Below are 25,699 nucleotides of genomic sequence, written 5' to 3'. Positions count from 1 at the left end.
AAGCTGAATGTGGAAAACCAGGCAACACCTTCCATCTTCTATCCATCCTATGAGCATTGTGTTTATGTGGCAAGGCTTTACCACCCCTTCCCCAGACTGGCACTTAACTGTTTGTATTACTTGCAAATTGGATCACCAGGTTACTACACTTTCTATTTCTGTTAAAATGAACTTGCTGCAGCTTGAGTAGATGTGGTAATACCATTGAGGCCTTTGTATCTAGGATTTGGTTACAGCTTCTTGTCTTTGACAAAACTTAGGACATGAAAGTTTCTATGAGCATGTACTTCTGAGTACCTGCCTCCACTGCGTATCCTTTCTTAGGTTCAGCGGGAGAACTGCAGTTCTGTGTGTCTTAATCTACTGCCTGGAACTGGCATAGTGTCTTGGCTACGCTTTGTAGTTTGGCATGTGAATCTTTTTTTGAAACTTCTTTTCCAGGACTAAGATGTTAAAATGAATGCCTTGAAAAATTCTTAATGCCGTAGGAGACTAACATCATCTTGCAATGTTCCATGTCCTCTCAGCCATAATACAATATCTGCTTGGTTTATATTCATTATATCTCTCTGGCAGCGTTGTTCTGTGCAAGTCTCAAAAGGCTAACATAAGCTGTTGAAATTGCCTCGATTTTAACACAAGCTCATTTCCTTTCTACATAGCATTTACAGGTTTGAAGTTAACTTTTTAATCAGCAAGTGTGAATGAATATTAAAAATGTGTACAAAAACTTTACAGGTCATGTTAGAGAAAGAGTTGACTGAGCTTGCTCCTCTTGTCAAAAAAATCATGACAATGAGATAAAAGTACTTAATGAGAGATTGTCTCTCTATCCCTGGAAAAAGTGCCAGTTCAGATCTCAGTTTATATCGTAGGGAAATGAACAACATCAGCATGAGTGGCTCTTTTTCCCCATGGGAGACATCACAACAGATATGGGTCTTCCAGGTATGTTATTTGGGAGAGTCCAGAAGACTCAATTGCTGATAAATGTTTCACCATCTTTTATGAAGGCCTGTGTTCTCTGTCCATTCGAAAGGTTTGTTTTAATTGTTTTCTTATGTACGTTCTGATTTTCAGCCTTTAGTGTTTCTAATCATATTTTCTTCTCAATTGCACAAATACATTACAATTTCCCTGTAGCTGCAGAGAATTAAAATCTTACTGGCGATTAAATGTTTGAATTAGAAGTGACTCTTGTGGAGTCCCAACACATGTATGAGTCAGGCTACTGTGGATAGGAGCAATGGCATTACAGATGATTCATTTTGAGTGAAGATGTCATTTGATATAAAAACTCTACAAAATTAAAACCAACCTGATGTAATTTCAAAACCCTTGAGCATCTCAGCCACGTTCTGAGTTCAAGTTTCTAAGCTGAAAAGCTGTTCTGTAGAAATAGCTAAGTTGGCATCATGCCCTCAGGGTCAACAGAAAAGATTCCAGCGTTAAAAAGATATTACGGACTGTTTTGTTGAAAGCAGTAGGATATATTCTTATCTAAGTATCTAATGTTTTACCCCCCACTCCCACAAGTGCAGATGGGAATTTCAAAGGTTAATACCTGCATGTCAGGTTGACAGTTAGCATTTATGTCGTTCTGACCTAAGATATGAATTCATAGTATTTAAGTATGTGGTATGAAAATATAACTTTGGGACTTTGAAGAAACATGGGAAAAAAATGGAAGGAGAAAATACATTATCATCAGGACAATAAGGAGCTTAACTAGAGAAGGACAATGAGAGAATACTTCTGCTCCTTAGAAGCCTCAATTTTGAGAAGAGCTTGCTTTTAAAACTTCTCCATGTGAAAAGAACTATGTTGTTGTAGCTAAATTATTTTGCCTAATACTTAAGTTTTTTCTCAGCTCTTATTGAGAAATCACTGTGGGTGTAGCTATGCATTAGTGGGTGTTTGGGTATCTACTGATAGGTTTAATGGTGTTTGCTTATTCAGATTGACAGTTTTACATCCACTCTTGTTTCCTTGCCTTCCCTCGAAACCAGAAAACTGTACCTTGTTGGGCATATCTTTCTGTATAGAAATACACAAAGTGTACGTTTTTGTCACTACGGGTTCCCTTTTAATGAAAGTAAAAATATTTTGCACTTTTTTAAATCCATACACCAATACTAGATCAATAAATCTAAATTTATTAGAAAATAAATCAGTTTCTACATTTTAAAGTAACATTTTTGTCCATAAGTTAATATGAAAACGCAAGCTTATGATCTTTATAGATAAGTTTAAGTAGAATATTTTGTTGTCTCTCTACTTAAAGACCAAAAGGAAAAGCTGATGCAAGAGAACAAAGATCTGCAGTTATGCAACCGGGAACATCAGCAACAACTAGATGAACTGAAAAATCAGATGAAGTTTTTGACCCAGGTGAACTCTATTTTTGTTTAAAATATGAACAAAAAACCACATTTTGTGTTATAGCCATAGCGCAAATGCATGTTGAAAGTAAAAGAATACTGAAATATAGAAGTATTTATTTATTTATTCATCATATCAAGCAAGATGTCATGTCTAGTGATCTTGTTATTCTGAATGTATTTCTTCGATATTCATTCACATCTGATAATACTTTTTCATTAAGTAGTTCTGTTTCAGGAAGGTGATAGTAGGAAGATGAAAGAGTTGCCAGGATGAAATGTAGAGTTATGCAGATAGCTCATTATAATATCAAAAGTGAATTAAACCAGATTCAGAAGTATTTTATTAAAAAACTTACTTTTTCTCTGTTAAATGACTTATCATGCCATCTTGTTCCTCCTGTATTTAAATGTTTTTGTTTATTAATTCTGTAATTATAGTGGTGTAAGCATGGAAGTTCTAAAATTTGATAGGGTGATGCTTAGCAACTCTTCTTTGTTTATTAAAACAGAAAACCAAAAATACCCAGAAAATGTTGGTTTTTTCCTCTTGCGTCTAAGTTATTTTATTGTTTACAGTGGAATTAAAAATGAAGTGAGGGTGGGAGAAAGAAAGCGGTGCCAAAATAAGTTTGAGTTCTTTTCACTGTTCCAGTGACTTATGATTTCTTGAGGGAGTGTTTGCTGTAAATATAATCTTTTTCTGCTACTCAAATGCAAATGGTAATTCTATAATGATAATGAAAAAAGAAAGCAAAAACTCCACAGCCCACTAATGAAAATTAAACCACCAGCATTAATAACAGAAGCAACATAAACTTGGGAAGAATTCTTCAGGTTTTGTACATTCAGTGAAGCAGGATTATTAATTATATAAAAGACAAATACATTAAGGGGTTGTACTACTTTCATTGGAAAACAGGAGTTATTGCTTTTGAATATCTCATACTTTTTAATTATTTCCTGATGATCATGAGATTACATTACTGAATACAGTGCTGACCCTTAGTGTTCTGCCTCATTCCTATTTTTTGTGTTACCACACACTCAGAATTTGCTAACTTATGCTTTTTGTCTTATCATTGTTACAAAATTATGTCCCAATGCTACTTTTAACCAGGCACAAATACATCCAAATATTTTGCATTTGTTCTATTAATTTTTCAAATTTTCTCCAGGTCCAAAAGCAGCAGCAGAATGAGGACCTTACTTTTTTGGAAAAAGCAGAAGATAATATCCATAAAGATGTAGAACACTCCATGAGGGAGCTACAGTTAACACATGCGGAAACAGTGCAGGAACTTGAAAAGATGAGGAGTATGTTAATTGTTCAGCACAAAATTAACAAAGATTACCAGGTACCAGGAACATTGTTCTGAAAGAATAGCTGTCTGTTTTTCCTAATAATGTTTTTAGATTTTTTTCTGTAATTTGAACTGATTGCTATACTACTGAATTAAAAAATGCTGCCACTTATGTGTACTTGAAGTGTTCTTTCCTCAAATCTGTCTCTTAAGTTTTACAATAGCATGTGCAAAATCAGTGCAGACAAGCCACAAAAGTCCTTTTACATGAAAATTTTTTCAGATTGAAGTAGAAACTGTGTCACAAAAGATGGATAGTCTACGGAAAGACTATGAGTTAAAACTGGAACAGTATGTCCGTCTTCTTGATATTAGAGCTGCCCGCATCAGAAAGCTAGAAGGTATCTTTAAAGTATATTCCTCTGTATTTTTCTTATGTATTTTTTCTCTTGCAAATTATTGTTGCAAATTTGTTCTTCAGTTGCAACACTAATCCATTCCTAAACCTGTTGGGAAGTTCAGTTCTTTGATGGAAAATTATCTGTGTCCTGTTTCACTGACTTTAATTATAAAGTCATTAACAAACCAAAATTCAACAATTCTTTCCCTGGCAAATTTAATTCAACTCTACAGAAATATCCATCTGAAGTCTCCACTACATTTGCGTAGTGATACTTTGTTTGATCATTGCAGAAGACCTCTGAAATTTTGCTTAACTCCCTTGTAATCTGTTATTAATTGTTAGAGGCCTGTGTTGATTTTTATATATATTGAAGCAGCTTCGTTGTGGAGATATACACAGTTGTTGTCAGTGAGCTAAATCAGCAGTAGTTGTATGATTTCAAATGTGTGATTTCTTTTTTGGTAAGGCCTATAAGAAAGTAACACTGTTAATATAATTGAATTATTGTTTTTTTCTCTCTCAGTCATTGATTATACCTGATTTTTAAACAAGGCGGTCATATTGTAGCTCTTACATTATCTTGTTTTTGCAGCTCAACTAAGAGATATTGTCTATGGTACAAAACCGCATAAATCCAGACCAGAGATATTGCCAGGAGGTACAGTGGATGAATTTGATGAAGTTTTACATTTAAAAAGAGGAGAAAACCTTTTTGAAATTCATATCAGCAAAGTGATTTTCTCTTCTGGAGCTATGGACGCTTTTGGTGACCGTGAACCTGCAACATTTTGTACTTATGGATTCTACGACTTCGAACTTCAGATAACCCCAGTAGTTTATGGGCAAACCCCGTCATATGATTTCACTTCTCGGTATCTTGTACAGGCTGATGACTGCTTCTTGCACTACATACAGCAAAAGAGTATCACCCTTGAGGTTCATCATGCGTGTGGCGTAGATTATGAAACCGTTGCTGCTTGTCAGCTGAAGCTCAGTGAAGTCTTGGAAGACAATAGGAAGATCTACAGCACAGCAAATCTAGTTGGTAAATAACATATAAAAAAAGTACTTAAGTACTTTAATGTTGAAAAGAAAATTAATGCAATCCCGTATGTATTTATTCCTTAGGAATCAATGGAAACATTCAAAATTACGGTACCTTAGAATACTGGATCAGGTTACGAGTACCTATGGATCAAGCTATTAGGCTCTACAAAGAGAGGTCAAAGGCTCTGGGCTATATAACAACCAATTTTAGGGAGCATGAACTACCATCCAGGGTATGTTTGGGTTTGTACTTCATAATTTTGATAGAATAAATTAGAATTTCAGTTCTAATAGTCCCAATATGTTCAAAGTTAACAAAATGTAAGCTTTGCTAAAAATATTTTCCAGTTAGTTGAATGAAGAGACATAACTCGTTTAGCTATATCTTTCTTGAAAGACAAGGTCTTAAATTTCAGTTTTTTATTATTACTGAAACTGTCACTAGAATATTTGAAGCTATTATATTGAATTTTCTTAACCTTTCTAATTGCCAGGTTTTGTTAACTTTTTGTTCTAGTACAATATGCAGGAATGTTAAACCAACTGTGTGTTAGATCAGTGTAACAGGTGACAGTTTTTCAGAAAGATCTCAAAATTTCTAATGTTTAAGTGTTATGAGATTGAGATTATTTCCCATTTCTTTTTTTTTAAGCAGGATAAGGAGAATTTTCATAATATGATGCACTGTGTATCCATGTTTTCATGTCACAAACATGAAAAGAAGGGACTATCAGACATCTTTTAACAGTTTTTTAAGAAATAAAACCAATGAAGTTGAAACGTATAAATTAAAACACGTAGTTTCTAATGGGCATTTTTTTCTTTTGCTATAGGTGTTTAGATTAGTCTAAGTCTAGAGTAACTTCAGTGTTTTATATCATTCCATAATATACTAGAATCTCAATGGATTCCATGGTGTAATCTGAGAAGTATGTTTAGTTGTATGAATTCTTCTAAAGGTTAACATAGCCATTTTCAGAATAACTTTGTGTTTGATTACATTGTAACATGTGCTTTATATCTAATTTTGAGAAGGATCAAAGGTATTTTTAAGTAACTTGAGAAATATGGCAATTGTTAAATGCCAAAATCTGTTATTTAGTGTTCTTTATTTTTTATTATGTTATTTCTGGCTGTTTTACCAATCTAAATACAGTTGAAAGGTTAGGCATGTGCAGCTGAGTGGTTTGCTGTAATTATTGTAAAATTGCAAATTCAAACATTGTAACTGAAATATACTGATTATACAAGAGAAAATAAAATACAAAAAAAAGGCAGAGAAGAAGAAGAGTTTCTACAGAGCTTTTGAAACACTGCAGTTTTCAGAAGTGTTTCATGGCGAAAACTGTAAGTCATATAGCCATAGCAGATGGTTATGTTGTGCTAAGGGTTCTGCCTATCTGCATCTGCAGAAATAGCTTCAGTTGCGCTTCCCAAAATTTAAGGTTTCACTGGTTAAACATACATTAGTTTTCTGTCCTCTACAGCCGCAGAAATCATGGAAACATGAACTGTACATCAACTGCTATAATTTTTTCCAGTTCTGTATGTAACCAGTAGTAGTCTGAAGGTTGGATATTAAGGACTTAAACTGTCGTGTTTGGTTTTCTCATTAAGTATTTCACTGTGAATTATTTAACATCACGCAAAATCAAATTCATAAATGTTTCCTCATACACCAGAAGACAGAAGTCTGGCTTCCACAAGCGAGATAGCTATGCACAACAACTGAAATTAGCTGTGGCATGTTACAGTCAAAAAGGAGAACCTTTTCAGATCAATATAGAGGGGGATTATTAATTTAAGGTTGTTATTGGTTTTATTCTTTCTTATTAAAATGAATTTCCTAGTTTGCCAGCTATGGGCTCCACTACATATACAAGCCATGCTGATAGGTAACTCAGTAAACTTGAGATATCATTAAATTTTTTATCTACTTCAACTATTTATTACTCTCCACATGCTGGTTTCTATTTTTTGTTAATTGTGTATGTAGGTAAAGATTGTGGAGGAAGAAACAAACAGTAAACTGCCATGCAATGTTGATTATTGAAAAGTACTTGTATAAAAGGGGACTACAGTTACAAACATTTCCTGATGCAGAATAGCTGTCAAGATCAGATATGGCACTAGATATGAATCACTTTTAAAAGTGTGATCTTGACAAGAATGACAAGAAGTTCATACAACTTTAGGAGAATAAAGCAAGTAATAACAGACCTGAAAGGATTAACCTCATATTTCTTTATACCAACAACCCAAGAGAGATGTTGTTGAATTTATAGAACAAGTAATATTTTGACATATAAAAATGAAACAGTAGTTGGAGTGTCATTGAAATAGTCAGTTAGTTGTTCTACTTACATAGTTCTTAGAGTTTGCCAATCTAAGAGTAATAATGTTTTTAGTTTAACTTCTTTTTTCATTTAAAGCAGCAGATACTTGGAACTGCCCAAGTCAGCACTTCAACAGATGGCAATTTAAATGAACTCCACATTACAATAAAATGTTGTAACAATCTACAACCCCGAAAGAAACATCTTCAGCCAAATCCCTATGTTGTCTACAAGTTCTTTGATTTTGAAGACTATGATACTGCCATCATTCCTAGCAGCAACAACCCAGAAATAGATGACCATATGTCTTTCCAAGTGCCAATGAATGCAGATTTAGACCAATACTTAAAATCACAATCCTTAATCTTTTATGTATTTGATGATGCTGAAACAGAAGAAGGTGCTTATATAGGGAAAGCCAGCGTGCCTCTTATTTCTTTAGCATATGACAAATCTATCTCAGGTAAGAATTAGACCTCTTTTAAACTTAACAAAATATTCACTACCTGTTTCATATCTCTTTACATCTCTTTAATAATCAAATTAAAGAAAGGCTCTACAGAGTGATCTGGACAGCTCTGTTGATGGGATAAGACCAGTTCTATAAGGTTCAGCAAGGCCAAGTGATTATGTCATTGTTGACTATAAGACATCTATGAAAGTTTTAAAATATGATTCTGTAATTATCCAGTATAAGTGTTTAATAGGAGAAAAATTGCAAATTAGAGTGTTTCTTCTTTTAAAAGTTTGCAAGTTTATAAGTCTTTATAAAACTCTTCTGTTTTCTGTAACAAAAGTAAGTATTAGTCAACCATGGAGGTATTTAAGCTGGATCTTTTGGAAGATATCAATAAGAATTATTTGTCTGGTATTGGATTATCTGAGAAAGCTACAACAGACATTGAACTAACAGAGTAATCCATTCCTTTCTAAATCCTATGTTTTTTATGTCCACAGTGTTATATTGGATATATTTGGATTTACAAAGCAAAATGTTTTGACACTATTTATCTTCTAAACTGAAGACTATCAAGTTAATTCTTAATTCCTGAAGCCCATTCAGTTTTGCATTGCATTTTCTTGTAGATGTATGGAATAATATAATTTATGCAGGATTTGGATTTTGCTTTCAGGTACTTTTGAACTAACAGATCCTGAAAGATGTACTACTGGTACCATCACAGTTGAAGTAAAATGGAAGTTTGTGTACTTACCACCAAGTGGATCAACAGTGGCTGCAGACTTGGTAAATTACATTGAAAATGAGAAATTGATGGTGACTGAATTACTAGCAGAGGAAAAAATGCAGCCACCAGCCCTGCCTCCTTCTTCTACTTCATCAGTAAGTAATATCACAAAAGACCTATTACTGCAGGTCATTTAGTTCTTTTGTGATGACCAGGATTTGTGCTTACTGTAAGATAATGCGTGGTAAAAATACTTCATGTAACCGCTATCATCAACTTTCTTTCGATGTTTCTTGTGTCCAAACCTTTTTCATTCTTTTACAGTGGTGGATAACTGGTTAACAAAAGGGCAGGGGCAAAAGGGAAGAGAAATAATAAGCATGAAATGTCTTGCCCATAACTTTAGTGCTTATTAATTCTCTTTCCATTGTAGGTGTCCTATATAAAATGTAGTCACATGCTTTTGCAAATTCAGGTCTACAGTTGAAACTTATGACAGTCATGATATCAGTGGTTATTTCTGTGATTTCTTAGAAACTTAGAATTCAGTCAGGTGGGATAGCTTTGAGACAAAAGAATTCTCAAGTAGCCAGACCCGAGCCGTATGTTACAGGTATGTAGGTGTATCTGTGCCATACTGTTATTCTGGTGCCTGGAGCATGGTGCTATGATTATAGAATCGTAGAATCACAGAATGGTTTTTGTTAGAAAGGGCCTCAAGAGTGACCCAGTTCTCCACCCACTCTTGCCACGGGCAGGGCAACTTTCAGGTTGCTCACAGCCTCAACCAACTTGGCCTTGAACATTTCCAGGGAAGAGGCTTCCACAACTTCTCCTGAAGTCCAGGGTAGTGAGTTTGCTGTGCACCCTCCTTGCTGCCCTAAGGATCTTGAACTTCACCATTTCATGGTCACTGAAGCCAAGGCTTCCATTGAGCTTCACATTCCACACCAGACCTTCCTTCTTGGTGAGAACAAGGTCTAGCATAGCACCTCTCCTTGTTGGCTCTTCTATCACTTTGACAAGCAAATTATCATCAGCGCATTCCAAGGACCTTCTGGATTTGCTTGTGCCTTGTTGTGTTGACCCTCCAACAGATATTAGGGTGGTTGAAGTCCTGCATGAGGATCAGAGCTTGTGAACACAAGCCTACACTTGTGTGTCCATAGAGGCCCTCATCCACTCACTGTTCCTAGGCTTGTGATATTTAATGACTTCTTAAAAATCACTCATAAATTATAAGTAGTGTAGGGAATTTTTCTGCATATAAAAATCAGTGGAAATGGAGGATAATTTCTACCTTCATCAAAATAGTAAAGCTTGAAAAGTAGAAAGTCACTTTTTCTTTATTATTTTTTGTCTTCTTTACACTAACATCATGATGGAAATACTTGCAGATAATTTCTACTATTACCAGTCTCTTTTCTGTTTCTGTTTTAAAATTCTCCAAAGGGAGTGAGATGAGGAAAGGTGTCAAAAATATGGTAAGCCTATAGAACAAGAGAAGCAATCAAGCACTCCATAAACGATAATAATAAATCATTCTGCCACATATATGATACCACTGAGTTCAGTCCTGCAGTTATTTCTCACCCGAAACTCATGTTGTGTTCCATAGATGTTCTGTAGATTTTTTTACCTGGTTGTGGCTGAATTCTGAAAGTTATCTCCATTTTGGGAGTTTTGTTTATTCAAAGAACATCTACATCATCTTGCCCATTTAGAATTTAATTTAGCGCAGTTAAATTTGACTCTGAGATAAATGAGGGTCCCTCAAAATTTACTGTAAAATAAGATGGTTAGAGAGGCAATAAATGGTCAAACAACTATATTTGTTTTATTACAGAAACCAACACCCAAACCAAGGCAGCGACCAGCTCAACCAGTCAAGAAAGTATCTTTTGTTGGTACAGATGTTGAAAATAACATGGGAATCACACAGAAGATGAAGGCTTCAAGGGTTACAGAGGTATGAGATTATTCAGGTTTTGAGGTTTTATATAATAGATACAATAGACTGCATGTGAATTCCACGTGTTGTTTCTTCAGGGGCCTGCATCAAAAATCAAACTACAGTGAAGTAAGATGTTAAAAACTTCCTTGAAATATGAAAAAATAATCCTTTGTGACGACAATGTTCTATTTTTGGCTATTAGAAAGGGAGGAATATTTCTACTTATTTCTTACTACATTTGTATGAACTTTATTTTGTCTTCCCTCTAGGAGAAGGAGGGGGAAAGGAAGAAGAGATGAAGTTTGGTTTATTGCTAAATGTGTAGCATTCAAGGAAAAGAGAAGTATTAAATATTGTAGTTTGTAACGGTCCAGTTGGTTGTGCGAGTAAGTTGTGGCTGACTGGCAAGCTGTAGTTTCTAGAGGTTTAACACAACATTTCATCACCGGCTCTTACCTTCCTTTTGCATTTCTACTTAAAAGCTTGTCTGGGGCTCTGATTGATAAGTCTCCGTTCCACCACATTAGGTGGAGTTGGTCAAGCAGAATAATTAAAAAATATTCTCGCTCTGAACATTTATCCAAAAAACGCAACTCTGTCACTGAAGGAGTTAAAAAGAAAGGCCAAATATTATCTACAACACACTGGTTATGACATATCATGTGTGCCAAGGAGGAGCATGAGACATAGTCAGTTTTCTATGACTTGAAAACTTTAAGGATAACTTTTACATATTGAATAAGACTCATAAGTGTTTGTCAACATTGCTTTGCTTTGTGTTGCTCCACATGAGTTAGAATAGAATAGAAACGACTCTTGAGGTCCAATTATAATAAACCCCAGTGTTCTGTGGACAGCTGAAAGTTATCTCATGGATTCAGGGTGGGAGTTGAGGCATTAGTTTATCTGTGGAAAAGTCAGTCCTAGAGGAAAATTGTTGGATAATAAATAATGTATAGGTCTCCAGCAAATTTCCATGGAAGATGCCATGTCTGTAACATTATACCCGTTGATGAGGTGTTATTCTATGAAATTGTACTCAAAGAGAAAGAAAGGAAGATCACTTTGGAGTAAGTTATGCACTAAGGATATTTTACCTTAGATAACATGTTTGTTTTTTATAGCAGAGCAAATTCTTCTTTTATATGATTTCAGTTTGCTTTTGAAACAGAAAATATTGTTTAATTTAGGTAATATAATTGCCAACTGAGTGAGGTGGTAGTGGGTTTTGTTGTTTTTTTTTTTTTAACTGAATCTTGTAGAACTGGAAAAGCTGAAATATAAATGAATATGGAAATCTTAAAAGGCTGTGTTTATGTTGGCAGGTACCAAATGATGATAATAGTTATCTTTTCACAAATACACATCATTAGAGAACTGTCTTTCTACTGTATCAATTATTTGTTACTGCAGTTGACAACTTGTTATTGTTTCCTGCACTGTATAAGCAATATAATTGTTTAAAGGCTATGAATAATGAACGTGAGCTGTAACTCTAAAAATTTTGAACTTCAGTAACTTGTACTTCAAGGTGTGTTATAGAGATTGTATGTTTATTTATTTTTATATAGCATGTGGTACATAAGGTTAAACAAGAAAGGCTGGCAGATGATAAGGCAAAGGAGGAGGCTGAAGAAATTCTAGAGGAAAAAGAAGACCTCTCACATCTGTCAGAGGGGCAGTTTGGTGACCGAAGCTCAGTCACCTCTACAGATGAGGCAGAAATAACTGAGGAATTGGAACCAGAAGGTAGAACCCATTTTTATGAATAAGTAACCGTATTTTCGTAATAAATCTATGTCTCTTCCCATTTTCTTAAGTATTTCTTGCTAGCTGTGGGAGCTGCCTCATAATGAGAAGCTTCGTGACAGAAATTATATTCTGGTGTACTGAATAGCTGAAGCTGGATGGTGGATATGGTGGTGTTATTTTCATTCCAAATGGAAATGGTATTGTAATTGAATGCAAAAATCTGGTATCTGACCTAGATTCATAAAATATTAAAGGAAACCTGGCTTCTATTTTAAATGTCTTTATATTCTCCCTTAGAACTATGCTGTTCTAAAGACTATTTTAATTAATGTGCTCCTTTTGTCTGCAGATAACAGCCAATGCTGATACTGGAAATCCTTTCAGACAGTGAGAGGGGTAGTATGTCTTATCACATCTGTGACATAAAGTTGTTAGAGGCAGATTTATTTAAAGATTATAAAAGCTGGGTCATCCTGTTCCACCTCTGAGCTTAAACTGTTTATCACTGAAACAGACCAAGTCCACAATACCAAGTTTAAATTAAAAGCACAAGCAGCATGCTGAAATTCTATGTTCAGTTGTTTATAGCCTCTGCATAAGAATTCATTAGAAAAATTAGAAAAACGTGATATTGAATCTCTGTTGTATTTACAAGTTATTTTCTCCAGAGAAAAAGACTTGAATACTTAAGAAAATAATCCACCTGTGAACAGAACTACGTTTTTCTTTACATAGGCGTGGTGTTAAATGTAGTTAGAGTAAATCCACGAATTCAGGCCATATTCTTATCTAAGTCTAGCTATTCATACTTCAGTTCATCACAGGAGCCATATCATTCCACTTATCAAATTTCATCTTGGAAACATTTCTACATTTTTAGTAAATCGCTAAAAAATACAGTTAGGTGACTTTAGAAGTCATTGATTTGCCAGTGTTAATCTTCTGCAAGGCAGGGAAGATTTACCTGGCACTTAGACTTTATTTATTAGAAAAGCAAATATATAGCTATTAGTTTTCTCAGCAAGTCTCAGATGGGCCACAAATACAGGGAATTTTAACTACATTAATTTTTTTTTTTTTTGGCAGATCAAGATGATAGACAAGAAAATGATGTCGTTGAATCAATAATAACTGACAGTGATGACTCTGTCGTTTCAAGGCCAATATCCAAGAACATTAAACAGGTGAGTAAGTATTTATGGCAGTTATTTGGTAAGTCTAAGAAAAAATATTTTAAGCCTAATGTCCTCTAAGAGTAGCTTCACTGTAGCTGAGATCAGATTCTAAGCCATTTTTGACGAGTGTATGTTTTGCAGTTTCCAGTTCAAGTAGACAATTTTCACAGAAAAGTAGGGAAGTTAAGCTGACCATATTGTGCATGTGATTTATAGGCGTGTTTTTAATGGGGAAATAAGTTGTCATCTTTTCCATTATTGTCATACACACTTAGAAGTAGACATTGCTAATTTGTTTCAAACTAAATTCAAACTTTAGACCTGCACAGAATGTTCATAATGAAATTTATCTGTTATAATGGGAATGTCTAAAGAACAGTTGTTCAGTCCTAGTCGTTGCCATTATGTAGGAAAATGTGGTTTTCTGCTTCTTACAGTTCTTTCTGAAGAAGGTGAGGATAATGACACTTAAGTTTTTTAATGTTCTGCACTGTGATAGCCTAGAGGTAGTTTGATTTTTTTTTTACAATTTTTTCAAGGCTGTGTGACACTTAAAAAAAAAGAAATAAGTGGCAATGAAAAGCAATGCTTCATATGAGCAATATTACTATTTTTTATTTTTAAATTGTAGAAGGGATGTAGTAAGATACAGAAGGTATTTTTGAAGACAGAATTGCATTGTTTATATGTAAAATGTTAGCTCTCAAAACTATGTATTTTTTAAAATGACTGCTACTCATCACCATTAAGTCAAGCTATAACAGAGCTGATTTCTAGTCATTCTGTATTTTATTTTACCAAAATCATGTAGGAACTGCTGAGTCTGTTCTGAATCTGAGTCTAGATTCATTTCAGGTGCATTAATTTCTACCTCTTTTCATTGATCTGTTCCTCTGGTAACAAAATGCATGTTCAAGAGGGTAGATAAGACAACAAAAGCTGGGAACTATTAAGGCAATATGTTTGATACAAATTGGATTTTAAAATTAGGCATAGGTATATTTGAAGTCTTGGGTTATTTATGGAATACAGCATGTGAAAATTGTGATTGAATTTCTATTTTTCTAAGATTAGAAATCACTGCCTTTTATCTCTTGAGATAAATAGCCTGCTGGTAATCAAACACGGTAAATACGACTTGTGATTTTTGGAGATCGTTATACTAATTATCCCATAAATCTGAGTTATGTGCCAAACTGTTTAAGCCGTTTAAGTTCGTACTGTTTCTTTCTTGCATGTTGCAAATTAGACATTAGTTCATGGTTATTTCTTAGATGTGTTGATCATAAAGGGTATCTAACAGATTTTCCAGTACTTAGCTGTACCACTTGCTTCTTTCTCTTTTCTTCTTGTCTATGATGTATAATTAATCATAGATTACTTCATTTTGTTTCATTTCATTTACAACATTTATGAGCTTCACTTTGTCGGTATGAAATGCTTGTCCCCTTCTTTCCTTTCCAAAGTGGCGTAATTAGCGTTAGCATCTTTTTTAACAGGCTACATAAAGTTTAGTGGCTGGATTAAATCAAGTCATTAACATAATGTGCTATACAATTTGCCCCTATCTCTTTTCGTTTCCAGTACATCAAAGTGCCACAGAGTGCCAGTGTAATTGGGCCTTGCTAGCTTGTCAGGTTCAGTCAGGCTGATGGCTGCTGCTTTTACTAAAAAGCTTCCAGGCATGATAATTAATAGAGAAAAGAAGTCTGAGAAATGTAAAAGTTTGGACAGTTCTCTATGAATATTTCATACATTTGAATAATCAGAAGTTAACATTATCAATTTGATGTATAATACATTGATTAAAAGCCTTGTTTCAGATCCTCAAAATAGACATCAAAACTGGCAATTTGCATTTTCTTTGGCATGGTCTTTATATTTAAAAAAAAAAAAATCTTTTCCATTCCCTCCTCTCTTTCACCCCCATATCTACACTTTATGCTTACAGGAGATAATATAGCATTCAATCATTGCAATAAAATTTACTGCTGTCAGCTTCCAAGTTCTCTTAAAATGTGCCCACAAGGCAATTACTGGCAAAACCAGTTTATTCTGTGGTGGTCCTATTTTTCCTATAGGTGTGTTTACATTTCTCTTTTTTGTTGCAGATATTATGAGTGCATTATCTTGCACTAACAGCAGGTTTTTGTTGAAAATGTTCATCAGTTCCTGTAAATTGATGTCTTAGGGTCTAACTAACTTTGACATGAAAATCTCTCCTAAACGCCATTGAAGAGCAATACCAATTGCTTGTGGTTCTGCTGGTCAACAAAACATGTTTTTGTAAATGTGGGAAGATGTAAAGCATAAAGCCGGTGTGTAGCAAAGCAATAAATACTTTTCCTGTGTGAAAATCCTATGAGATATCTGCATTCATTAAAAAAAGAAAAAAAAGAAAATTATTTGGATTATTGCTCTTGTAACTTTTGGCTGTCTTGATTTCTCTTTATATTTATTTTCTGCAGGACTTGAGTACCTTAGGTGTACTTCAGAAAGCCTTGAGTGCTCAATGCTTTTCTTAAACTGGCTTGTCTGTGAATCTCTAATCTGAATTTAAGAGGCATAAAATTTTAGGGGTTTATTATTATTCAATACTGATTCTTTGTATTCTCTTTGTCTAGGTAGAACCATAGTTGCTTTGTGGTTTTCTTCTGTACAAAACTGGGGAAGTAAAAGTGCTGCACCAGCGTTTTTGATAAAACAAGAAATAAAATTCATGAAACAGAACTATCTTATCACAGTAAAAGTAATTCATTAAAGCTTCATGGTCAGCATTTTCAAGGAGTGCTGTTGGGTCTAAACTTTAAAAGGAGCATTTGCCCTTCTCCATCTTTAAGGTAGTTTTTTGCTGTTATGGTCACTATTAGACAGGAACTACAGTAAAAGAAGGTTTGAAGAATCCAGGAAAAACCTAAGTTATCTTTTGCAACTAATAAAGTTTGAGATGACATTAGTTGGAATAGACAGTACACTGCAATGATGGATTTACAACTTCTAGTGCTTGTCAAATACACTTTGAAGTAATGGTTAGAAGCGTGTACTACAAGTCATTCTTCTTGATGGAAGAACTGAAAGCAGAGAGAGAAATAATACAAAAAAAAAAATCCAGCTTTTAAAATGATTTAAGACAACAGAACTGCAAGTCTCTAGGTAACCCATTACTTTTTAGGTAACAAATAAAACTAATTAGTCAGAATATTAAATAACGTAGAAAGTCAGATTTAATAGTGAGTGCATAAGCCCACAGGAAAACCATGAACAGGAGCCATTTTTAACCTATCTGGTATTATTTTTTTGTGGTTATGAATATGAATGCTTCTCATTTGCTCACTCGTGAGACTGTATTTATTAAGGCTCGTTGACATGGAACTAAGTTATGGGGACTTTACAAGTAGAAAGGAGTATATCTCTAACTGGGGTCCTATAAAGCAAAGGATGGGATTTGAAACTGCAGCAGAGAGGGATGTAGCTTAGTTCAGGACTGAAACAATATTGCTTACATTGCCTTCCACAGTTCTTAGGGAGAAAATAAAACTCAGTTACAGAAAATTGTATCTCACCAGTTAGACGGCTCTGTATTTATGTATATTTCATTTTCCCATTTCTGTTCTCACATCTACACTACGAGGAAGATTTAAAAATGGAAGATGATTTTCCTAACATGAAAAGTCACTGCATGCAGTTAAGGGCCAGAATAATGTTTTATACTATATATTTTTATGTGTATACTTAAGATGTTGACCTGTTAATCGTAATTACTTATTGAGAAATGGTTGTGTCTCTGAGCAGTGACATTGGATGGAATTCCTGTGATAGCATTCATTTGCAGCTCTGTTCTGACATTGTTATAGTATGATCACAGGAATTTGGCACTAGGTAGAGGAAGAGGGCAATTTCTCATACACTAAATAAATTCGTCAGTCAAGTAATATTGACAGTGATTGAAGTATTGATAGCAGATGGATGATTGCTTGTGATTATTGGACAGTAGATCATATCTGATATGCACTCTGCTTGAAATAGACGGGAACAAGCGAATAAGAGGACACTGGAAATAAAGACACAATATTGAGGAGTAAAACAAGTATTTTTGAGTGTTGGTAAAGATAGGATTCGGTTGATCTTATGATTAAGAAGCTTATTTTATTTTGCGTTTGTCATGGGCAATATATTAATTAAAACCATTGATGTAAAAAATAGGAACAAGGCAGTTTCATTGCTGCTGGTTTGTGCACAAAGCACAAGCTTTTTTTGTAGAACGTTTAATTTTGTGGGATATCATTGTGGACCATTTGAGTTAACTGGGAGTTTATTATTCACATGAAAATATTAACATTTTATTGTGTCCAAATAGGAAATTGAAATACAGAATATGCAGCTTCTGGAAGATGGCAGTCAAGACTTATTATGAAATTAAAACCAGCTTTTTTAATCTCGGAAATCAAAAAGATGGGAAAAGTTGTTTTGAGACTTCAGATTCTGATATGATGTCCAATGCATTAGTACTTAACCTAATCCTAAAGCTCGTTGAAGGAGTTCAGGGATTCTTCAAAATCTCTGGGTAGTTTTAATTACAAAGAGCCAATATTAAATGGTAAAGAATGAATATTGACGTAGATGGTTTTGTTTTCCTCACTTGAAATGAAAACACTGAAGCAGTTTCTCAGAGACAGTCTTTGAAAGCATTTGGTATTTTTTATATTAATATGTGTGTCCAGTGTCTCTGTTAGTGGAAATTTCATGTTATAATTTCTTAAGTACTAAATTTAAAGACTAATTTTATTCCCATCAAAGCAGAGTGATTTGTGGGAAGTAATTGAGCATGACAAACTATCCATTTTTCACTTGAATGGTACCTAATAAATGTGACCATGGCTTAAAAAAAAAACCAACTTGAGAAAAGATTTAAATAACATACTTTGCTCTCCATCATAGAAATATAAATGATTGTTTAAAAATTAATTCCTATCATATATTGGAGGCTACACATATTTTTCAGCTTGGCTACATAATACCAGCTTTTTTTGTATAAGTAGTGAAATACTACATGCTAGTGGTTTTAAGCAGTTCTATGGGGTTTTTATTCATAAATATCTTTTCTAATCAGCTTTGTGTTCTCCTTTAAGTGTGCTGTTTCATGTTTAATATTAATAAAACCGGCCCTTAAAATATTCTTTACTGTTAAACTCTCAAGTAATTAATTAATTATTCTTAGTGTTTTCTAATAATATGACACAGTTACTTGCTTCCTTTTAAGTTAGAAAGCAGAATACCTGGGTTTACCCTGCTATGCTTGAAAAACTGTAATACTCTTTGCTTACAGTATGCAATTACAAACGTTAACTATGTCAAATTTTAAGATCAGTAAAAGGAATACTTTATAGTACAGGATATTGTATTTGGACTTGATTCATAAGCTGCTGTCTGTGTACAAACTACTTCGACATAGCTGTTAAATACTTCGGGGCGAACAAAACCACTCAGCATATCACTTTAAATACAAATGCTAATACATCTGTTCAGTGCAAGAAGAAAAGAGTTGTTTCTGAAGTAAAATTAGACAATAGAGCCAATTTCATTTTTTATGCATGTGAATGTAGACTGCTTGAGGTTATTAGTTGAAACTGAGTAACCTTTCCAGGCTTTCATCTCTTTCTTTTCAAATTTGAATATGAAAAGCATATTCAAGTCAAAGACCATCACTTTAATGACATTTGGCAGTCATTTGATTTATTGGATTTTTAGAAAAAAAAATTTTCTTTAAATATTTCATCATTCTATGCTAATCCCAGTAATATTGCCAGCTGAAGCCGTGTACCTGCTTTAGTGCAGACAGAATGGTGTGGAATTTTCTCTGTCATCCTAGTAAAATTTCCATGAATCTACTGAATAATAAAACACTCTTATTGAAATATTCAGATTTGGGTTTTTAGTTAAAGTGTCTTAGGATACATAATAAAAGGAAATGTCTTTTGAAAGGAGGGGGTAAAATTACTTCATCAAATATTGAAAGGGCTTGACAGCAATGGAAATTGTTCTGTATGATGGATATTTTTACAATAGGATACACCTTCATTTCAGTTTGACTATATAATTTCCTTGGAAAAACACAAGCTATCTCCATAATAAATTAGAATATTGAGTTGCAGTTCTAACACTGATTCTGGAAGGCTATAATCTTTTGAATACAATTTACTCCAAGTGATTTAATGTACAATCAAAAATTGTCAAAATATTTCCATATAGGGGAGATATCTTCAATGAAATTATGAACATTAAAAGATAAAAACAGAAGGAAAAAAAATTTTGACATTTCTAAACTCCAGTGTGTTCAGTGTTCTGTTTGTTCTTTGAGGAATCTCATCTTTGAATGCTCACCTGTGTACTCAAATTCTGAAATCCTAGTGGCTTTTCTTTCTTTGAATTACGGAGGTACTTAGGGAAATATTTGTGACTCTTTCTGTAGAGTCTGACATTCCCACTTAAAAACATAAAGCTTATTAAAATATATCTGTATGCAAATATAGCCTTTTCTGAACAGTATGAAACAAATTTCATAGAAGCAACAGAAAAATGTCAGCTAAAATAAAGGGCTGTGTGAAAAACAATTTGGGTACTACTTAAGTTATCACATTACTAATTTTAACTTTTAAATGTATATTTGATTTAACTAGAAAAGTTAAGTATGTGAAGTTGAATTCCATATAAATACAGCATTACAATATTTGCCTAACAGCTATGTGACGTGATGGAATTGTGTTGAAGTATTCGTAGTATAGTCTGCAGTAGACATGGAGTAACAATCTCTTGCATTTGGAAAGCTTTGGTACGTAATATTATTAAGACTATTTCAAGAACTTAAGGGATCAAGATCCAAACCACTTTTCTGTGTAGCTAAAAGTGATGGCAACTGAAATTCATATGTGAAGATAACCTTAACCTAATCTTCTCCAGCAGGGTAGGACTATTGCAAAAATACTTCCAACAATGAATGTAAATCAGTATCTGTTGCAGTAGTATTCTTAACTACAAACCCTGGGGCTTTAGAGTCTAATTGCGTCAATGTCAAAGTCAATCAATCAGTGTTTATTATACAAAATAGCCAATCGTTTACATATATGTTTGTTTCTTTTGTGGTAATGTGTCAAGAAACACAAACTATTTGGATTTTATTTGTGCATTGTTTTTAAATAGGCCACAGAAAAAATCCGGATTGAAATTACATCGCTCAGTCTAACTGAGTCACGAATTACATCAGATGAAACAATACAGCAGCTGTTTGTAGAATGCAGATTATACAATCTCATTGCAGAAGAGACTCCACTGTCACTTCCAAAACCAACACGTGGTCAGAGGATTCACTATAACTATAGCAATGGTAAGTGTAAGATATTCCTGAGCAGGCTTGTTTCTTCTTTTAAATTCTCTTTTATGAAAATGCCTACCAATAAAGCCTACTTCTTCTGTGTATTATAGTTGCATTTATTTGTCTACCAGTTGTATTTGTCTATTTCCCAAATGTTCTGGGAAATATTAAAGATCGGGTTTAAGAAATTGGCTAAGAATGCAGTTATCAAGTATAGAACGAATTATTGAAGTAGTCTTCTTTATTAAATGGTAACATTACAATAGGTTTAAATATGTTGCTAGCACATAGGTTTTAAAATTGGGCTATATGTGACTAAAATTTATGTATTCTTTTTAAAAGAACTGATTTCTTTATCCATTACCTGATGATACTCAAAATGAAAACATTCCACATAACCATGTACAACTAAAGTACATTTGAAAAGAGAAAATATGTAATTGGACTTGATCATCACTTGGGAATACTCAGCGTTCCATGAATAAGAACTTTTTGAAAGAGGAAATTATTCAGCCATGTTTAATACTAATACATTATTATTTGTTTCATAATACTTAATCCTGCATGTTACATATGCTTTTCTCTAATTAACATTTGAAAATACTTAATGTCAGTACACAATGTAATTTGTTTTAATAGCATACACCGGACTATTGTAACAATTGATAATTTTCTTGTTAATTATTTTCCCAGCTATTTTACAGTATTTCAGTTATTCGTTACCTTTTTTTTCCTGTTAAACTTTATTTCAGGGTGCTCTAACTATTGCATTTCTAGCTGAGTACCTTGGAGCTTTTAGAAGACTTGCCAAAGAATTTACACAATTATATCCTCGTAGTACTCATGAACTATTGGATTACCCCAGAGTTGACGACTGAAATCCCTTATATATGTCTCATCGAGCACTGTTATAGTGAGACTGCGCATTTAAGAGAGAATATAGGGTACAGGGCACAATGTGTTAACTTCTGTGACTCTGAGAAAAATGTTAATCTTTGTAAGGCTCTAGGGAAAAAAACCCAAAACATATGAAAACTAATAGTACTCAAACTCTTCATTCACTGTGGCTTTCTTTCATTCAGACAAATGGAATTTCTGACATTATATACTAAATGAGACATCAGCTAAATAAGAAGTCTTATAGAACTGGACTCCATAGTTTTGGTTTTTCTATTTGCTACTTGAGTAGCAAATATAGAACTTTTTGGACTTTAAAATATGCTGAAGAGTCAATATCAAAACGTGGTTTGGGTCTTAATTGCTTCAGACCATATTCTGCAGCATAATACTCATGTAGTTGTTATTTACAGAGTTTTGTTTGGGTCTAATTTCCACTTGAGATTAGCTTTGCATATGGGGTTTTGAGAGGGCCTAATGAGTCTGCTAATTGATCGTATCAGTTGGAAAGTCAGTAAGATAATAGTAATGAAATCTTTGTGTGTTTTTACTATAGCTTTACTGCATTTCGTATATTCATTCTAATTAACTTTGAGTATGTTGAATACTTGAGGTTAATTGCATGTTTTCTTTAGTAAAAATTAGATTTGTGTGGGTAGAAAGAAATTTACTTTGAACGTAGAAGGAAACTAATAGTCTTTTAGATTTTGCATGGAGAAAATCAGGATGAGTCCATAAGTAATCAAAAAAACATTAATTCCTATATATATGTCATTTTCTGTTATTTATAACTGGAACAGCTAGAAAGTTTTAAACTAGCTGATACAGAAGGCTCCGTGAGAATCATTACTTAAAAAACATCTGAAGTTTTTCCATACCTTTTGCATGTTCTTTGCTATGAAACGTAGTACAGTTCCATTGGTGTGGACATAGAAGATTATATGAATTTCCCTTTTCAGAGTGGTCAGAGCATGTAAATTGATGCTAATTGTTTGACTCTGACTTTTTGACCATGAATGGAATCCAGTGGTCCTAGAGAACAGGCAGCGCAAGTAGAAGAAAGATTTACAGAATTTGGCAAAGATTTTTGATGACATTTAATTGGAAGAGGCTCTCTCTTGAGTAAACAGGTGATTATTTGAAGATCTGGATATACAAGCGTAAGACCAAAGGAAGGGAAGGTGGGGGAAAAAGATGGGGTTTATTTTTTATTAAAAATAAACTTGTGAAGATCCATATTCTAAAGAGTGGATTCCTCAGTATCATTTAAATGAAAATATTAAGGCCATGCATCAGAAAACATTGTTATATGTCTTTGCATTTATTCCTTTTCTCCATTAAAGCTCAACACTCTGAGGCATTTTTTTCCTCACCATTGTGATGAAACTGACTTCATCACATAGTCATTTAGGTTTTTTTTAAAAAGTGAACTATGAAAAAAAAAAAACCCAAACTATAATAGAACCAGCTGGGTTAGTATTTGGAATCGCAATAATTTTTATTGTGGTTCCAGGGTCATTGTGATCTTCAGGTTTCAATGCTTCTTCAGGACAAAGTGTAAAATTATAATTTTAGATGCAAACTGTCACAAGTTAATTTTGAATTATTTTTGCAATTAATTGTATAGCAAGATGAGATGTTCCATGCCTTGGAGCAGAGTTATAATTTGAAAACACGTTATTCATCAGGATCTAAAAAAATAAGTTTTAACTATAGTTAATCATTTTCCCTAGATTTGAATGGAGTTCTTGTGCTGAACATTTTGCTTTCTAGTCTGAATTTTTCCATTCAGTGAAATGAATTTGAACTGTTGAGGTTTTTAAGTAATTTCCATTTTAAATTGTTTTAGATAAAGAATTAGGAAACTTAGAAAATTCCATTTGGAATGCTTATGGGAAAAGGAATAATCTGTGGATGTGGCAGTTCCTTTGAAGTTCTTTGGCTGTCCATCTGTCTCCCTGCTGCCGCTTCATCACTTCCTGTGGTGGCCCCAGGAGCACTTGGCCATGAGAGTAGCACATGTGGAAAGTCATCCACATGCCCAAAAGAATAGCAGATGGCAGGAACAACTTCTTGTGACCTGTCAAAAAAAAAGTAAGAATATTGTGGGTGAAAACTAAGGATTCCAAGATAGAGCACCAATGCTTTCCTTTCTGTTGTTAGAGAAAAAGGTGTTAAATTGCAGTTTCCTTTGATTGAAGGATTCTGATACCAATTGTATTGGCTGTTTTCTGAAAGTAGCTTATTTCTAATAGCATTTCTGCTGGTCAGGTAAGAGCTGAGGGGCAGCTTTGAGAAAATTGTAGGTCCAGAAGGTGTGTTTCCTAGAAGGACTTTTATAGAGATATGGTCTCTCAATAATTCCCTCTGCAAGGAATTAATTCAAGCCTTCTTATCTCTTTTGTACTCTTGTATTCTAATACTCTCTGCCTCTTGGTAGAATTGGTAATTTCTGTTTATACGAATTAGTTTATTTTGGGTAGTAGAAGAGTATACAGTGCATTAAAGATTTTCGTCGGCACCTAGAAAGAGGAAACCTTCATGTGACATGCAGAGTGAAAAAGGGCCTTTTTGTGTACAGTGGCAGAATAACTAGAAGAGAGTGGTTATTAAAGATGTTGAAATTTCTAGTTCCTTCTCCCATCAAAAACAAATGAAAAATGATCATAAGAGCTATGTTTGTTTCGCAGACAGTTATATTCATTCTACTTCTGTCCTAGCAAGTTTTTTCTTGGTTAAAAAAAAAAAAGTAATTCCTTTAACACCGTTTTTTTGCATCCTGAATTTTTCTAGTCTTTCACAGTACTTTTACTGATACTTGTAGGCTGATGCTAATTGCAAGAATGTGGCTACTTTCTTAATACAAGATGCCCAACAACTTCTTAAACATTTTTTTTAAGTCCCTGTTTCTCATTCTTTTGTTCTTTCTCCCTAACCAAGGCTATTTTTCACTGTAGTCATATTAATGGTACAAAAACTAAAAGCTGGTCTTTGTGTTTGTATTTAAAATTAAAACAATAAAAGGCTTTCCACGCACTCACACGCACTCCCCAGGCTGTGGGTTTTCTCCAGTCCATTGGTCTAGATGTTTCTCTTACTGAAATACTGTGGCAGGAAAGGAGGATTAAATTACTGAGGCTGTCAAAAAGGACAAGCACTCTGCCATACGTTATCATTATCGCTAGCTTCCTCAGTGGAAGAAAATGCAGTAAATCACTTCAAATACAAAGCAATAAAGACCACTGGCTTTTAAAATCATGACTGCTATTGCCATTAACAGAAAATGACAGCTATGTGGCATGCTTAGATGCTGCTTGTATCTTTTTTGACAGCGTGCACATAAACCTGCCAGTGACACGCCATTAGATCACATGACCTTTCAGATTTGATTCTAATATTGTTGCTTTTCCTTAGGAAAGACAAGGGAAAGAAATGCTTATTTTTCTTTGTTCTTTTCTTTTCTTCATGATATTTCTTCTAAAAAGTGAAAACCACTTGATAACGGATTATATTAATTCTGATTTCCATTGCAGTGATACATGTGGATAAGGCAAATAATCACGCAAGAAGAGAGTATCTCAAGTCCATGCTTCTAAAGCCAGATCTACATGCTGACAGGTACATCTGAGTGCTGAAAAACTCTGTAAAAGGTCTTTGTAAGTAATGCTTACGGTTTACCTTGTTGTTTGATTTCATTGAGGAGCTATCCCTACGAAGTTAGTACGTAAGTCACTAGAGAAAATTCTTTCAGCTAGGAATGGCACCTGCATTCTGATGTGGTTATTGATCTGTGTTTGTCCTGAGTAGGTTTGTGTGGCGTGGAATATTGTAACCTCTGTTAATGTTGTTTTAGTGCCCCATTGTGGGTTTTTTTGGTGTTCTTTAACAATGTCA

At 34.0% G+C, this 25,699-nt stretch overlaps 1 protein-coding gene across 2 annotated transcripts in view; it reads left to right on the top strand.

Annotated features, from left to right (window-relative positions):
* RPGRIP1L (RPGRIP1 like) overlaps positions 1-25,699 on the top strand; it is a 53,984-nt gene that overhangs the window by 20,435 nt on the left and 7,850 nt on the right. The window contains exons 11-22 of one of the 2 annotated variants that reach the window (XM_069868657.1): positions 2,285-2,391; positions 3,560-3,739; positions 3,969-4,086; positions 4,681-5,133; positions 5,217-5,368; positions 7,568-7,934; positions 8,605-8,813; positions 10,505-10,627; positions 12,184-12,361; positions 13,451-13,548; positions 20,737-20,920; positions 25,339-25,423. In XM_069868657.1, coding sequence (XP_069724758.1) covers positions 2,285-2,391; positions 3,560-3,739; positions 3,969-4,086; positions 4,681-5,133; positions 5,217-5,368; positions 7,568-7,934; positions 8,605-8,813; positions 10,505-10,627; positions 12,184-12,361; positions 13,451-13,548; positions 20,737-20,920; positions 25,339-25,423 — 2,254 coding nt within the window. The remainder of the gene's footprint in view (positions 1-2,284; positions 2,392-3,559; positions 3,740-3,968; positions 4,087-4,680; positions 5,134-5,216; positions 5,369-7,567; positions 7,935-8,604; positions 8,814-10,504; positions 10,628-12,183; positions 12,362-13,450; positions 13,549-20,736; positions 20,921-25,338; positions 25,424-25,699) is intronic. The other variant, XM_069868658.1, reaches the window with a different exon arrangement.

This window comes from Phaenicophaeus curvirostris, chromosome 14, assembly GCF_032191515.1.
Source record: "Phaenicophaeus curvirostris isolate KB17595 chromosome 14, BPBGC_Pcur_1.0, whole genome shotgun sequence".
Taxonomy (NCBI): Eukaryota; Metazoa; Chordata; class Aves; order Cuculiformes; family Cuculidae; genus Phaenicophaeus; species Phaenicophaeus curvirostris.
The sequence above is the reverse complement of the archived record's forward strand: the minus strand, read 5'-3'. Positions and strand labels throughout refer to the sequence as shown.